Source organism: Mytilus galloprovincialis, chromosome 3 (assembly GCF_965363235.1).
Source record: "Mytilus galloprovincialis chromosome 3, xbMytGall1.hap1.1, whole genome shotgun sequence".
Lineage (NCBI taxonomy): Eukaryota > Metazoa > Mollusca > Bivalvia > Mytilida > Mytilidae > Mytilus > Mytilus galloprovincialis.
The window spans coordinates 15,498,295-15,515,479 of NC_134840.1; the positions used below are offsets into that span (position 1 = coordinate 15,498,295).

Here is a 17,185-nt window from a genome sequence, read left to right on the forward strand (position 1 = left end):
TTGGATTTTTGGAATTTTGATCAAAGTTTTAAAATATCAAAATTTCAAATTGTGTAAAAGTTTTGAAATTTTGAAATTTTAACCAAATTATTAAAATACTAAAATTCTAAATATTCACTGTGCTTAAACGGCTGTGGGTAACTTAAGTTACCCACAGCCCAAGATGGCGGACTCTAAACTCGTTGATATTTAATTCATACAAAATATACCTTTTGCGACGTTTTTCATGCAGAATGTAAATATTTATATGATTATTGAATAAAGAAATGACTAACAATTACCATAAATTTGTTAATATAGAGTTCACTAAAGCACAAGGCCAACTTTAAAAAATGCATAAGATGTCCGTAACTTTTTGATCGAAATTAAGCAGACTGTCCGTAACTTTATTTTTAGATGTGGGTAACTTTTGATTTAAAATTTTAAGAATTATAATTTCAACAATTAGAAGACAATTAACATCATATTTGTAACCTTCCCGGCGTTTATACTACTCATTCACCACCAAATGTGATTTTATTAACGCATCATACTTACACCACAGAAGTTTTATGTGGGGTTTGTGGTACTCCAGCCTGGTTATGGTTTGAAATTTTATTTACTGATGTGCGTCTTATCGACGTTTTTCGCTTCAGACCAAGGCTTTTCCATACTATTTAATGTTTTGAGTTTAATTATATGTTTGCGGTTTACCTTCACCTCTGTTTCTTTCTATGTGTAGTTTGATGAATACTCTTTGACGCGGCTCGGTATTTATACATCCCACCAGTTAGTTATAGTGTTATGATTTTTTGAATATGTTTCCTAGTATGTTTTTTCCTCTCTTTGTATGTTATCAGGGGTTGTTAGACTATTAAATTACCCTGTTGTCCTACGTAGTTATTTATATTTTTATATACTATGTAGAATTGTTACACTATGTTGACTGCTCTGTTCCTTTTATTGTCACTGACTTTTACCTATTGTGTCTTTTAGTTTCATTCAGTTTAATGAGATTTAATGCAACTTGTGTACAAATAAAATATGCAGCTAGCTGTAAAACTAGGTTTATTCATTGATACAAAATGTCCTTTTTTTAAGTTTTCCCATTTACTGCAAATCTTGACCAGGGTGCCGCAATATCACCGTGCGCAACGTCCCAGTGTGTCCAGATTGACACCCCTTTTATTTTACTGTCAATGCTGATGGGATTTGTTTTTGTGGGGATGAGAGAAAAGTGTTTTTGGCTTTTTCAAAAAGACGGAAAGAAGTTTGTGCACTTAAGTCTCGTATAGTCTATCCACTGCATGCCTGGGCAATTTGGGTTCCCCTCCAAAATCCCGGATTCACGCTAACCTTGTCGTTGCTGGCAGAAAATCAGTAAGTCTATACATGCTACATGTATGTGTAAAAAAAATACTTGTGTAGTCTACTTGTTCAAAAATAAAAACGAACAATGATGTTTCAACAGTTTATCTGCTATGATCGGAAACAACCCTCCGAACTAGCCGATATGGGTATACGTTATACAAAATGAGACCCGAGTTTTGCGGATTTATCGTGCTTTTTTCATATTTTTCCCAATTTTGTCTTCCATCGATACAATGAATTATATCATACTAGACATCTACTTCGTTTTGTGAATATGTATTCGATGCAATCTCTATCATCAGTTTAAACATTACATCCGCGTATGTCGATTCTTTGAAAGTTACGGACATCTCTATTGGTATGATGAAAAAAGTTACGGACAAGTTGTTTTGAAGTTACGGACAGCCTTAGTGTTTTTTTAAATCGTGCTTTTATCGTTTATTTTGTAGAATTTAATCACCTTTCCAGTTTAGGGGTTTCCCTAAACGATTAATACAACTTTTAAATTCAGTTGTTTAATTGATGCATTAATGGTATTGTTATTCTATAGAAGAAAAGTATCTAACCGACGCAAGGCGGCTCCATCTTGGGCTGTGGGTAACTTAAGTTACCCACAGCCGTTTAAGCACAGTGAATATTGTTTTTAAATTTGATAGTTTATTATTTTGATCAAACTTCTAAAATATTTAACCTTACGTGTAATTTTGATTATTTCACTTTTTGAAAGTTTGATTTTTTAAACTTTTGATTAAAATATCAAAAATAGAAAAGGGGCGAAAAGAGGGGTACCTGTAAACACTGATGTAAACACGGCTCTGATAACAATCATTCTTAGTTATAAATAAATAGCACAAAATATATCAAATCATGTTTAATTACAAAATAGATAATGGAAAGAAAAACCTTTTTTTTATTATATAAAACATATGAGACATCACATGGGATAACAGTATTCTGAAATTTTAAGGTTGTGCCTCTATCAAAAAAATTGTGTTAAACCTATTTAAACCGGAATTAAATAAGTTAATTTAAATCTCTTATATAAGGTTAGCGTTTGAGATAAATAATTCAGAGCTATTTGGTGTTCCCCGGCAGTGCCCAACATTTAGAAGTAACAATGAAAACTGACCAACTCGCAGTATTTAAAAACAGTGGTTGATCTAGAACCCATAATGGAGCTACATGTACGTATATGATAACCAGTCCAAACGTTGTCTATAAGGGGGCAACCATTTAACTTTAAAGGTGGGGTGTTGTTGTTTTGTCGAAGCGCTAACAATTTTATTAAGTATATCGCTGATATAAACTTTAATTTGAAAAGAATTTTCAATTTTCAAAATGCCGACACCTACACATAGATAGATGGGCGCTTAATGTAGTACAGCGGCAACTATTACATACATATGAATGCTGAAAATAATGTTTATGGTATACGTTTATATATGATATGAATGGTTTCAACTTTTACAAAACCAGAGCTATAAGTTTGATATAAACGTTTAATTTATTTGGCCTTTTTAATTTTATTTGACTTTATTTGCATGGAGCGTCACTGATAAGTCTTTTGTAGACGAAACGCGGCGTGTCTGGCGCAAAAACCGGCAAAATTTATACCCTGGTATCCATCTATGATGAGTTTATGTAGATACCTTGTAACAGTATCTTGGCTCCAATCTACTAATATTTGGTCTAATTTCAGCGTAAATAAGATATATATATTTATCATATGTTTAGTACAAAATACAGCAATTTTGTATATCTAATAAAGGTTCTTTTTTCCAGTCTGTATCACCTACCCTGTATCGCATACCCCGTATCGCATGGCTAAACCCGTATCGCACAACCCGTATCGCATGGCAAAACCCGTATCGCATACCTGGCATGACGTCACAATTCGAATGACGTCAACGTTTGACATATGATGTTCAGTTGCTGTATTTCTTAGCATAGGAAAAAAATGAGTTCCGATTAAAAAAAAAATGTCCTATCATTTCCAAAAATTAATATGAGGCAGGCATTACCTGTAAATGGGGACGAAGTCTGTATGAATTATTTTTTTGTAACTTAATTATTTGTCAAAAAAAAAGAAACGGAAATACCGTAACGTTTCCGATTTTGGTTCTGTTGTTAGGGATTTTAGTTGTGACGTTATTTAAATTATGACGTCATATGCAATGTAAACAAAGAAACGCTATCATTAGGTAACGTTTTTTCATATCAAGGAATTATAAAAAATGAAATTGGTATTGCACGTTCCTTCCTATTTTATACTAGACTGATAAATATATATTTTACTCAAAGTTCCATACAAACGAGACCGGAAAAAGGAAGTATATTGTACATTTCTGCGCAGGTCCGGGATTTCAAAACATGACATAAAAAAAATTGAACGATTTTGAGTTCATTAGTACAATGAAAAATTCGGGAAATTTTCCCGAATTTTTTTTTTTTATTGAATTTTCTACTGTTATTGGGGACTTCGTCCCCATATTACCCAGTAACTTTACGAACGATTTTTACATATAAAAAAGACACAATAAGATATAGAAATATATGAAGTTTTATTGTTATTTGGTCATAATTTTGGTGAAGTTTGTTTTCATTACCTGATGGATATAACACAAATGCAAATTTTTACGGTTTAAATTTTGGTTAGAATACATGTAGATAGCAATGTTTTCAAGAAATATTTGTCTCGCTGTTCAACTCTTCAGCAAATTAAAATGATCATGAATGATATCATCGCCAAATACACAATAAAACTTTTAACATTTCTACATCTTATATTTATTTGATAAATGTTAATTTAAATTGGAATAATAGGACAGTATCGTTAGTGACTGCATTTTAATACATGGTCTTCAACATATATTGAGAATGTAATAAGATTATAGGGGGCATTACGGTGTGGATATTAAGCAAATAAGGATGTCTATAAAAAAAAAACCAAGTAAGCTGGAAAAATACAGGAAATCATAATAGAATTGAGAATGGTAATGGGGAATGTGTCAAAGAAACAACAACTCGACCATAGAGCAGACAACAGCTGAGATCCACCACTGGGTCTTTGCTAACTTATAATTTCAGACGATTTAAAACAAAAAAATGGATATCCCATAAATCTGATTCTATGAAAATATATGATAAACAGAATAATACATGGCAAAATCCGTATCGCATGCTGTATCACCACTCGACCAATATCAGCCCTCGGGACCTTCGGCCCTCGGGACTGATATTGGTTTCTCGTGGTGATACAGCATGCGATACGGATTTTGCCATGTATTATTCTATATTTATATATATATATATAAGTACGTCTGAGTCAGTGACAACTCTACAACAGAAGTATCCATCGGATCGCCATCAATGATGGTGATACATGGCTGTGTACATAATGTATATACAACTCGTCTAAACATGAACCCAACAATGTTAGATCTGTAAATTTGCTTTCGCAAATTTTTGGTTCTTCCATCGCCGGGATTCGAACCCATGCTACTGTGATATCGTGACACCAAATCGCCTGCACTGCAGCCGTCCCGCTAGACCACACGACCACCTGGGCTCTCAAAAAAAAAGAGCTTTCGCTGGCCGTGTGTTACCTTTCCACGTCAGTTTTAATCGAGCGGCGTACTGCAGTACATGATATATAAGGCATGAAGATGTTATTGTTACAGATCAGATAAATTATCTATAGTAAAGGATCCTACAAATTAATGTAATATACAGTCACAGAATAATGGGTTGATGTTTAGACGAGTTGTATATACATTATGTACACAGCCATGTATCACCATCATTGATGGCGATCCGATGGATACTTCTGTTGTAGAGTTGTCACTGACTCAGACGTACTTATGAATATAATTATTTTCTGTGACTGTATAATGTATATACAACTCGTCTAAACATCAACCCAACAATGTTAGATCTGTAAATTTGCTTTCGCAAATTTTTGGTTCTTCCCTCGCCGGGATTCGAACCCATGCTACTGTGATATCGTGACACCAAATCGCCTGCACTGCAGCCGTCCCGCTAGACCACACGACCACCTGGGCTCTCAACAAAAAAAGAGCTCTCGCTGGCCGTGTGTTACCTTTCCACGTCAGTTTTAATCTAGCGGCGTACTGCAGTACATGATATATAAGGCATGAAGATGTTATTGTTACAGATCAGATAAATTATCTATAGTAAAGGATCCTACAAATTAATGTAATATACAGTCACAGAAAATAATTATATTCATAAGTACGTCTGAGTCAGTGACAACTCTACAACAGAAGTATCCATCGGATCGCCATCAATGATGGTGATACATGGCTGTGTACATAATGTATATACAACTCGTCTAAACATCAACCCATTATTCTGTGACTGTATATTACATTAATTTGTAGGATCCTTTACTATAGATAATTTATCTGATCTGTAACAATAACATCTTCATGCCTTATATATCATGTACTGCAGTACGCTGCTAGATTAAAACTGACGTGGAAAGGTAACACACGGCCAGCGAGAGCTCTTTTTTTGAGAGCCCAGGTGGTCGTGTGGTCTAGCGGGACGGCTGCAGTGCAGGCGATTTGGTGTCACGATATCACAGTAGCATGGGTTCGAATCCCGGCGAGGGAAGAACCAAAAATTTGCGAAAGCAAATTTACAGATCTAACATTGTTGGGTTGATGTTTAGACGAGTTGTATATTATATATATATATATATATATATATATATATATATATATATATCCTCCCACATTGTAGACTAGAACAACCTTAATTGGGACACCATGCATTCAGTATTCCTACCGTACCAAAAAAATATTAACTAAAATCATTGATACAAGGCAATATAATTATGATCGTCATACAACCGATAAAAATGAAAACATAACGTTAAAAGTTACAACCGAATCGCTTTTCTGGATCGACCTTCTTAGGGAACGCTCACAACTGAATATTAAGGGCCAACAACTTACAAAGAACAGATTAAATGATATAGTCTTTAGCCAACATGATTGCAGAAAGTAAGAAGTCGTAGAGCAAAACAGAAAATTTTGAAATCAAAAGAGATAATACACCGTGTATTTCTATTGCTTAGAGTTCAGTAGAAAATATATATACATGCTCAACCTAAACATACTATTTGACCTACTGCGAGTTGTTCAGTTTTTCTGTTACTCCTGTTTCTCCTAAAATATGGGTGCTAGAAAAACCAGCAAGTAAAATGGCCAATATCAGATCCGTACGTCTTGTTTTGAAATGAATTCTCTTCTTTTGAGAAATATTTATTTTGTAATCCAATTTTTCACCGCTTACAACTGTCTGTCTGTGGTTTTATTTCATACATTAACTTTTAAGTATCAGTATGTTTTCAATCATATTGTTTCGTTTCGTTCCGCTTTTATTTCGTTTCGCTTTTTACAGGTACCCCTCTTTTTGCCCTTTTTCTATTTTTGATATATTAATCAAAAATTTAAAAAATCAAACTTTCAAAAAGTTAAATAATCAACATTGCACGTAAGGTTAAATATTTTAGAAGTTTGATCAAAATCCTAAACTATCAAATTTAAAAAAAATATTTAGAATTTTAGTATTTTAATAATTTGGTTAAAATTTTAAAATTTCAAAACTTTTACACAATTTGAAATTTTGATATTTTAAAACTTTGATCAAAATTCCAAAAATCCAAAATTTCAAAACTTTTTATAACTTTGAATTGATAAGTGTTACACGGACCGCTTATTTGGTAGCTGTATTGATTTGGTGTATACCTGACAGCTCTTCTCTGGATCATTTAAATTTTTTGAATTTGTTGTTTCTGCTGGGGGTCCCAGTCAATACTACAATATTCAATTTTTGGTCTGATATCATATATATATATATATATATGTTTTGTAAGCAAGTTCTTTGTTTTTTTGCTGTTGGTTTTTACATTTCTTTCCGAAAAAAGTGTAAATCCGTGAGTGATGCATTTGGTTTATTTGTGATGTTATTTATATGTGAATTCCATGTCAGATCGTTTGTGATGGTAACGCCGAGATATTTTGCTTTGTCTGTTGATTTTAATATGTGATCATGTAGACTAGTGTGTATTTAAAGATAATGGGTTTACGCTTTCTTGTTATGTGGATGATTTCACATTTGTCTGGGTTAAAAGACATTAGCCAGGCCCATTCTTTCTCCCATTGTTCAAATTTATGTAAGTTTGATTGAAGGGTGTGACAGTCAGTAAGTGATGATGTTGTTAAACACTCAATGGTGTCATCTGCAAAGAGACAAACATTAATTTTGAGGTTGTCTACCATGTCATTTATATAAATCAGAAAAGGACATGGACCAAGAATAGAGCTTTGAGGAACGCCTGACAGTACAGGACAGCTCAGTGTTTAATGTGTAACTATCAACTACCACTTTTGGGGATCAGTGAGATAACTATGCCTCGATCCAGTCTGATGTTTTATTGTATATTCCATGCGTTTCAGTTTTAAGATAAGTATTTGGTGGTCCACTTTATCGAACGCTTTCGAAAAATCCATCAACTACGTCAGTTTGTTTACCGTTTACCATATAATCGAGTATTTGTTGTGTAAATAATAGCAGTTGTGTTTCACAGCTAAATTTTGATCTGAACCCATGCTGCAGTGGGTATAGTAAGTCATGATTATCAAGATGTTTCATTACAGATAACACAATTATATGTTCTAATGATTTACTAAGAATACAGGTGAGGGAGATATTTTCAGGTTTATATTAGATTTTTCTCCTTTTTTGAAGACTGGTGTAACCATGGCTTCTCTCCAGTCATTTGGTACTGTTTCTGTATTTGCTGATGAATTGAACAAGTCAGATACTAAAGGTGAAAGTTCATGATGTACTTCTTTTAGAAAATGAGGTGATATTTTGTCTGGACCAATTGCTTTTGATGGGTTTAAATTTTTAGTAATTTAGATGTTCCTTCTGGGGTGATATTTATTTGCTTCATTTCAGATTTGCAACATTTTAGATGGAATATATTTTGTCTGTCATTTGTTTTATATCTGAGAGTACTCACATTAACTGACAGCTAGTACAAAGCCAATAACAACTCAGTAATAAAAAAATGCTTCTAACATTAAATTATGCGTTGTCACTTTATTTTCGATCTTTGATTTTGACTGTCCTTCTGGTATCTTTTGCCCCTATTTCATCAATCATTTAGGTCCAGAATGAGCAGCTGGGGGTATCACACATTTTCTTGAAAATCAAAGTTGTTATATGCAAGCAACATAGACTTGGTCGCCAAATTTTGGAATTTTGATATAAAATTGAGAACGGAAATGGGGAATGTGCCAAAGAGACAACAATCCGACCATAGAGCAGACAACAGCAGAAGGTCACCAACAGGTCTTCAATGCAACGATAAATTCCCGCACCCGGAGCCGTCCTTCAGCTGGCCCCTAAACAAATATATACTAGTTCAGTGATAATGAACGTCATACTAAACTCCAAATTGTACACAAGAAACTAAAAGTTAAAATAAAGTAATACAAGACTAACAAAGGCCAGAGGCTCCCGACTTGGGACAGGCGCAAAAATGCGGCGGGGTTAAACATGTTTGTGAGATCTCAACCCTCCCCCTATACCTCTAGCCAATGCAGAAAAGTAAACGCATAACAATACGCACATTAAAATTCAGTTCAAGAGAAGTCCGAGTCTGATGTCAGAAGATGTAACCAAAGAAAATAAGCAAAATGACAATAATACATAAATAACATCAGACTACTAGCAGTTAAATGACATGCCAGCTCCAGACTTCAATTAAACTGATATAAAAATTATGTCTTCATCAAATGAATATCAGGCACAATCCTCCCCGTGAGGGGTTTAGTATCATACCATCATATGATATATGAGAAAAACATAACCCGTGTCATGCCAACAACTGGTTTTTAAATAAATGTATTTAGTTCCGATGCAAAGACCCTATAAGTGAATCAATATTAACGGCAAAATATGCAATCTTTAATGACCTGACAACAGTATCGAAACTATATCCCTTCTTAATAAGTCTATTTAAAGATTTTGTTAGCTTCTGAGGTCAAAACTGACATTTTTGAGCTTTATAAAGAATATTTCCATAAAATATTGGATGTGAAATACCTGAACGTATAAGATGTCTGCATGTTGAGCTATATTAACGAATGATGTCCTTATACCGATGATAAAATCTAGTAAATGTTTTGACTAGTTTGTGATATTGAAAACCCTGGTGTAATAATTTTTCAGTAATACATAAATTTCACTCGTTAAAATCTAAAACATTGTTACATACATGCACGAGCGAATCGTACAAGTTGAGATATATAACCACCGTAAGATAATTCATTAATATCGCATAATCTTAATATACTAGCTTCTTCTATTTTTCTCGAGAAGTCTGCCTTTTGAAGTGTAAAGGTTGGTGAGAAAAGGGAGAGAACAATCGGTTCTTAAAGGAATGCCAACTGTCTATTGAAGAACACATCGACCAAATGTAAAAAAATCATTCTGTCTATAAAAATCGAACATCTTCATAAGATCATATGATGTCAGTTTCAGAAAATTTATAATTTGAAAAAGAGTGATACCGGTATTTACACAATGTAGGTATGCCTTCTCCCGTCCTAAAGCAAATTATTTGTATCTACAGTCACTGTGGCCTTTTATTTTATGAAACCATTTTGGACTATTAATTGGAACTATCTTGAACCTTATATTTGGAACTATCTGGATGCCTGTACACATCGTACACTATCTGTATGCCTGTACAAATCGTATACTATCTGGATGCCTGTACACATCGTACACTATCTGGATGCCTGTACACATCGTACACTATTTGGATGCCTGTACACATCGTACAAGTTCTACATTTTATCTTTCTTCTCTCTCTCGGTTTTAGTTGATCAAACAGGGAGACAGGTGCCTGACTGCCTCAATATGGAAGCTATCCAACAAATATTAAGGATGTTCGGGTATTTTCCGCCTCTTGGGTTGGGAAATAGCAAAACACAATCGGTCTATAGATTATTAACAAAATATCAAATTTTTTATGAAGAATGGAATTGATTTGTTTTATACTTTTCATCAAAATTAAAAATGTTTTATCTTATTATTACGAGTGGTTTTTTTTTATTTTTATTTAGCACTTTTTTGCATGTGTGAAGGGAATTTAATTTTGTTTAGTAGCAATAAAACGAGTCCTGTGACCCAATACAAATTATGAAATTTATCTTCTCAGATCTAATTTATCTGATAATTCTATCGTTTTCTTTCTATCACGAGAAATTGTTTTAATAATGTATTATCTGACAATTTTGCACAACCTGTAACTCGAAAAAGCTCTGTGACTATTTACTAATACTATATTTTGAGGGAAAAACCGTGATATAACCTACAATTTGGAAAAAAAATTTAAAGAAAACTACACTGTAAATATCGTGCTTAGAATTTAAACACTTGTGATACATGTTTAGATCTAAACATGTTTAGGATTGTGTTTAATTTCTAAACACATTTTTCAGTAAGCACATAATATTTAAACATGACGTGAATTTAAACACGTTTAAAAATGAAAGTGTATAGAAATTAAACACATTTTTCTGAGCTAAACACCATTCTAAACACAATCCTAAACACATTGTACTGAGACACGTTTAGATCTAAACATGTAAAAAAAGTGCACAAAAGATGTGCTTAGAATTGTGTTTAGGATCTAAACACCATTTTTACAGTGTATGGATTTAGATTTATACCCCTGCTCTATCTTCATTAACATGCTTTCGTCCTTATGCGCTGGTAACGTTTACCTCTGCCACCGCCTCTCCCACCACAGTCACTGATCATCTAATCTAGACTTTTAAAGAGCTGGTTCACCCTCGGATTTTTGTCTGGGATCACTGGACAGTGGTAGTTTTTGAGTGAAGGCTTATCATCTCGGGAGAAGATAGTTGTTGTTTTGTGTGGTCTTGTGTACTCTTATGTTATTTTTCTTATAATACGGGTCTGGATTGGATTTGACGGATATTTTTTACACATGCTGGCAATATAAGAAACATAGCAATCAATCTAATCAGATTGCATAGCAATGCAATACTTTCACATTTTTTATAGTCCAGCCGTTTAAAAAGATGTACACTTTTCCCCAAGTTTTATTTTAAAACTAAATGATAATGTTAAAGTAATCTGGTTGCTCAAAGCTTCTTCATAATTCTGGTGAGAGATCAAGATTGCTTTCGCCAACGCTTACCATTAGTGAAAGTAAATTAACTAGAATACTAGTATTCTTATCTGGAAAAGAGACAAACAGACAAATGATAGTACACAAAACATAAAAAAAGTAAAGACTTTAGCAACAGGAACCCCACCAAAAACTGGGGGTGATCTCATGTACTCCGAAAAGGTAGGCAGATCCTTCTCCACATGTGCCACTCGTTGTGTTGCTCATGTTAGTACAAACCCGATAATAAGTCTAATTCGGTAGGCAGTCACATTCGTGAAAAGAGAACGGGATTGGAACTATATGCATGCTAATATTAAAATTAAAAACCAAATGACATTCTTTTTATTATATTTACTTATTAATTACAGCTTGATTAGCACACTTTCTAGTCAAAAAAGAACTTGCATTTAACTTCCGTACGTATCGTTTATTGTCACGAAGAACAGCGGCCATTTATCATCACTTTGTACGGACTACGGTAAATTTGAAGCGCGCTTCTTCCGAGTTAAGGAAAATCAAATATGCGCGGCTTTATAAACTTGGCAATCGGCTGAGTCGTTAACCTCAAGAGGATATCTATATATAAATACGACATGTTATGTGTACTTTATCGTTGTTATCAAATGTTTATTTTCTACCTTGTTCATAGTGTATAGTCCTTCAACTTATTTATAAAATTAGGACTATCCGATCACACATGTAAGTAAAGTTATTAACTTGCATTGTATATTACTTTTTCTGCTTTTTAAGCTTTTTAAGAGGCACCCTTGAAACTTATACAGTAGATTTGGATGATAACATTCTTTTTAATTACATATTTTGCATCTTACTTCGGCATGCTAGACTTAAACAACAACAACAACAACAAAAACAAAAAAGAATGTAAAAAAATCAATAGTAATTAAAACATTTTGTAAAAGGCCGATGCATCCTGAAAAGGGGACAGTGTAGATATCTCTGAATAATAGTTTGGGCCCGCAACATATGTTCATCTGCATGCCCCATGTATGGAACCTCGTCAACGATTGTTTAATATTTCATCTTTTGAAACATTTTTTACCATTTCGGGAAATTTATGTTAACTTTAGTAAAGTCGCTGTTGTACACCATTGTTTTTACTGTCTGCGATTTGGACCATGCAATGTTGACGCATGCTTTTTTGGGGGGACCGCGTCTGCCACTCTGTGTCTTTTGGTTAAGCCTTTCGTGCGGGTTGCTTTCTCATAACATGCATAACGTACCGGTATTCCCAAACTCTCATTCAATTCACATTCATATAACATGCGTGATAAATGATCGAGTAGATATATTCAGATTATCAAATATTTTTGACTAAAAATAGTATGAAGTGCAGTACATTGAATGTTTGTGAAGTCAGGGTCAAAATATCAGGTCTTCAATCAATTTTACAGGTAGCCGATATAGTACATCCGACATAATTTTGCTAAAATTTTATCACAAAATCTCTGAATTATTAATCGAAAAAACAAAGTCCACGGCTATCTTCTTTTATAAATTTCTTTGGCCAAATATTTTTACCTCTTTCTTAAACTTACATAGTACAATAGAAGATTGTCGTTATTATAATAAAACGACTGCATGTCATGGAATCTTGAAGGTGAAGTGACAACAGTGAACATTTGATTCATCCTTCAGATCACATCACACTACGTTACCCTACATAATTCAACACCAAACCGCGGTACGTATAGCCTTTTTGCACTCAAGCGGCGTAAAGCCAATACCAATCAATCAATACCCAAACATCTATACAAAGCCATAGCACTGTTTATGAATATCAACTCATTCCCTTATATCTTAAAACTGCATGTGAATTAAGTTTTAGCATCTGAGTTATTACATATAATATGAGAAAATTAAGTTATGTCAAAAGAACAGATAGAGTCTTTGTACAGATATTTGTACTATCAACAACAATTACAGACTTAAAAGGTAAAATCAGATCAGATGCTTTTCATATTGAAAATCTACTTTTTCTTTTCAGAATAATGAAGATACTAGGGATAGAGTTCGCACCATTAGATGTGCCCTTTGAAAGACGCCTTCAAACTTTTGCTGTTTTTCAGTGGACGTTTTCGTTCTTATTTCTAGGATTTGGATGTTTATTTTTGTTTCTGTACGTATTGATAGCGACCAATTACTACTACATACCATTACTTTATGCCCTGTTCTACTATTTTGACTCACAGAGAAGCGAGCGAGGTGGTAGGCGAATTAACTGGATAAGGAGGTGGAAAATTTGGACGCATTTTGCAAACTATTTTCCTTTAGAAATTGTCAAAACAACTGAGTTAGACCCCAATAAAAACTACATTATGGGTTTCCATCCTCATGGTGTACTTAGTGTGAGTGCTTTTGGAAATTTTGCAACAGAAGGAACCGGATGGAGTAAGAAGTTTCCTGGATTGACACCGTATTTAATGGTTCTAGCGGGACACTTTCAGTTTCCATTGTATCGAGATTATTTCATGGCAGGAGGTAAGAGCAGGTCAATAAAAAAAGATACCAGGTTCTTAATAAACAGTGAGCCAATGGATTTAGTTCGATACATGTTTATCAAAATTATAGTTTAAACATCATAAAAATATGTTGCAGCTTCTGCAGTAAAGATTATTATACCAATTCATAAAATAAGAGAGCATTTTGTTTTTTATATTTGATTCCTGACAGTGGGAAAACCGTTTGTATTTAATTGAAGACACCTTTTAGATAAATAAAACATTACATATATATAACAAAACATTCAATTTACTGTTTAAAGTGTTACAAAGTTATATTTTCCGATGAAGTAACTTTTGCAGGAATATTTACATGCATATAATAATTATGTCTCGTAACGAGTGTGAAAAAAAATCCCACACCATTTTGGTTATAAATAGTTAAACAATTGCGTTTTTTATTGAAAACATATACTTATATGTTCAACGAGATGAAACCGATATGTACCACCTTCTGGTGACCTCTATACTATGCTTAAATTCTTTTTTATCAAGGTCAAACTGAATGAACCAAACGTTCACAAGAGATACTTGGATATAAGCTCTAAAAATATTGAAAATCAGACACCTAAATAACTAAAATCATGCCAGTGCTGTCGATGTCTATGAATATTTATGCGAACATGGACGATGCCCATACGAAATTGTCCAAGAGACACTAAGAGCCTTTTGTTTTATTTTCAGGCGGAGTAGCTGTTACTGCAAGCAGTATGACCCACATATTAACAAAGAATAAATCTGGTCAAGCCTTGGGACTTGTTGTAGGTGGCGCTTTAGAAGCTTTAGAAGCCAATCCAGGACAGTATAACCTCAAACTAAAAAATAAGAAAGGCTTTATCAAAATAGCATTAAAAACAGGGTATGTGACTAGTAAGGTTAGTTTAACCAATCTTTTCCCTTTTGGCTTCGATTTTTAAAAGTCCATGTTCGCTTCATAAACGTTAATGCCTACAGTCTAAAGTTCTTAGACTGATACCGCATGTAGATTGATCGTATTTCTGAACATAGAAACTAGTTATGAGTACTAATTAGAGGTTTAACAATTGACGGTTACTTTTTTGTGCATTTTTTTATACTGTCAAAATATGTAGAACATATTTCAAACCAAAAGTATATTTTCTCAGAGGCATTCATGAATCGTCCTTGGTAATAAGCTATAAAAGACACCAGCAAGAAAAAAAGGTTGAAACAAGCCAAATATAAAGCCAACTGCGGCTTAATTAACGTTAAAATAATAAACGAATAAAACTCCAAATATAACAGACAACGACACCCATTAAGTTATAGGCTCTTGACTTGACTTACATGGAAAACAATATTCTGGTTTCCGAATGTTCTCAGTTGATAAAAAGACTGTATTTATTTTTTATTTTTCAGGACATCTTTAGTTCCTGTATATTCATTTGGAGAAACAGATTTATACCTTCAAGCAGATAACAAAGAGGGTTCATTTTTGAGAGGCATACAAAATTTCATGACAAAAAAATTTGGATTTTCTCCTCCATTATTTCATGGCAGAGGGATATTTAACTATACATTTGGCCTTCTACCGTTCAGGAAACCAGTGCATACAGTTTGTAAGTATATGAAAATGAAGGGATGAACTAAAATTGTCGATGAAACATATACCAAAGGATGAGGATGCAAAAGACAAGACTTCGTACGACCTTCGACAATGATAAAACAAATATATAAACTCTATTTGTAGATGTTGTAATTAGAATTATAACACACTTCTTCCTAAATCGATATATTGAATCCTAACACCATCCTTTTATTTGGTTGTTTCACATTTGCGATGCTAGAAATGTACTTTGCTGTCAGGCGTCAGAAGGTCATTTTCGAAAACCGTTAGCTTAACGGTTAAAATGATACCGTCATTCGTCACTATATCCTTATCGTGATTTGTCAAAGCTCTAAATTAATTATTGTTACCGTTATTTTTGGAAAAAAATAAACGTTATTTGCCAAAAATCTGTCGATTTTGTTATCGTCTTAATGAAAGTGTACATTTTATCGTCATGCACCAAAAATTACCGTCAACCTTATTTGGAAATATTTTTTTTAACCTTTAGTCGTAATGAAAGTACTCCCAAATACAGCATCACGAACATCATTACATGAGAGTACCTGAATATGATTGACTTATTAAAAGACAAAACCTCACCTTATGTGTGAATTGATTAAATGGCGTTTCTATTTCATTTTGCAGTTGGTAAACCAATAGATGTCCCAAAGACAGAGTGTCCGTCTCAAGAACAATTGGACAAGTTACATAAACAATATATGGATGCATTAATACAATTATTTGAAGAACATAAAGAGAAATATGGCGTTCCAGCTGACCACCACTTAAACTTCATAGATTGATAACCATAACATTATCATCTCATCCCATGACGAGGATGATTAAAATTACTGCTATGCTTAGAAATACATTGTATTTATAAATAGTACATTTAGCTGCTTTTAAAATGCTTATGACTTTTTGCAAGATTTATATTGATATATGAACAATGGCTAGTAAAGGAGAAAGCTTCAATATTAATAAATGTTTGAATTAATGTAGATGTTCATATTCGATAAAACGAGTAAGAAGATACAAAGCAATGACAAAAACTTAGGCAAAAGTAGTTTATCGATGTTCAAATCTGATTAACAATTAAGAAGATACACATCTATGTAAAAGAGGGACGAAAGATACCAAAGGGACAGTCAAACTCATAAATCTAAAACAAACTGACAACGCCATGACTAAAAATGAAAAAGACAAACAGAAAAACAATAGTACACATGACACAACATAGAAAACTAAAGAATAAACAACACGTACCCCACCAAAAACTAGGGGTGATCTCAGGTGCTCCGGAAGGGTAAGCAGATCCTGCTCCACATGTGGCACCCGTCGTGTTGTTTATGTTATTACAAATCCGGTAAATAGTCTAATTCGATAGGTCACATTCATGAAAAGGAAGGGGATTGTAGTTACGACGTAAGAAACATATCCGATATCATTTGTGAAACGGTTATTCCATAACGGTCAACCAACTCGTGATGGCGTCCGTAAAATTTA

The 17,185-nt window shown here is 33.6% G+C and overlaps 1 protein-coding gene across 1 annotated transcript; it reads left to right on the top strand.

The window, feature by feature from the left end:
* The first annotated feature begins 12,180 nt into the window (after positions 1 to 12,180).
* LOC143067255 (2-acylglycerol O-acyltransferase 2-like) lies at positions 12,181 to 16,676 on the top strand. Its single transcript, XM_076240364.1, has 5 exons — positions 12,181 to 12,292; positions 13,599 to 14,092; positions 14,797 to 14,971; positions 15,490 to 15,689; positions 16,325 to 16,676. The coding sequence occupies exons 2-5, from the start codon at positions 13,603 to 13,605 to the stop codon at positions 16,480 to 16,482; spliced, it is 1,023 nt and encodes a 340-aa protein (XP_076096479.1). The 5' UTR covers positions 12,181 to 12,292; positions 13,599 to 13,602; the 3' UTR covers positions 16,483 to 16,676.
* Positions 16,677 to 17,185: the final 509 nt, after the last annotated feature.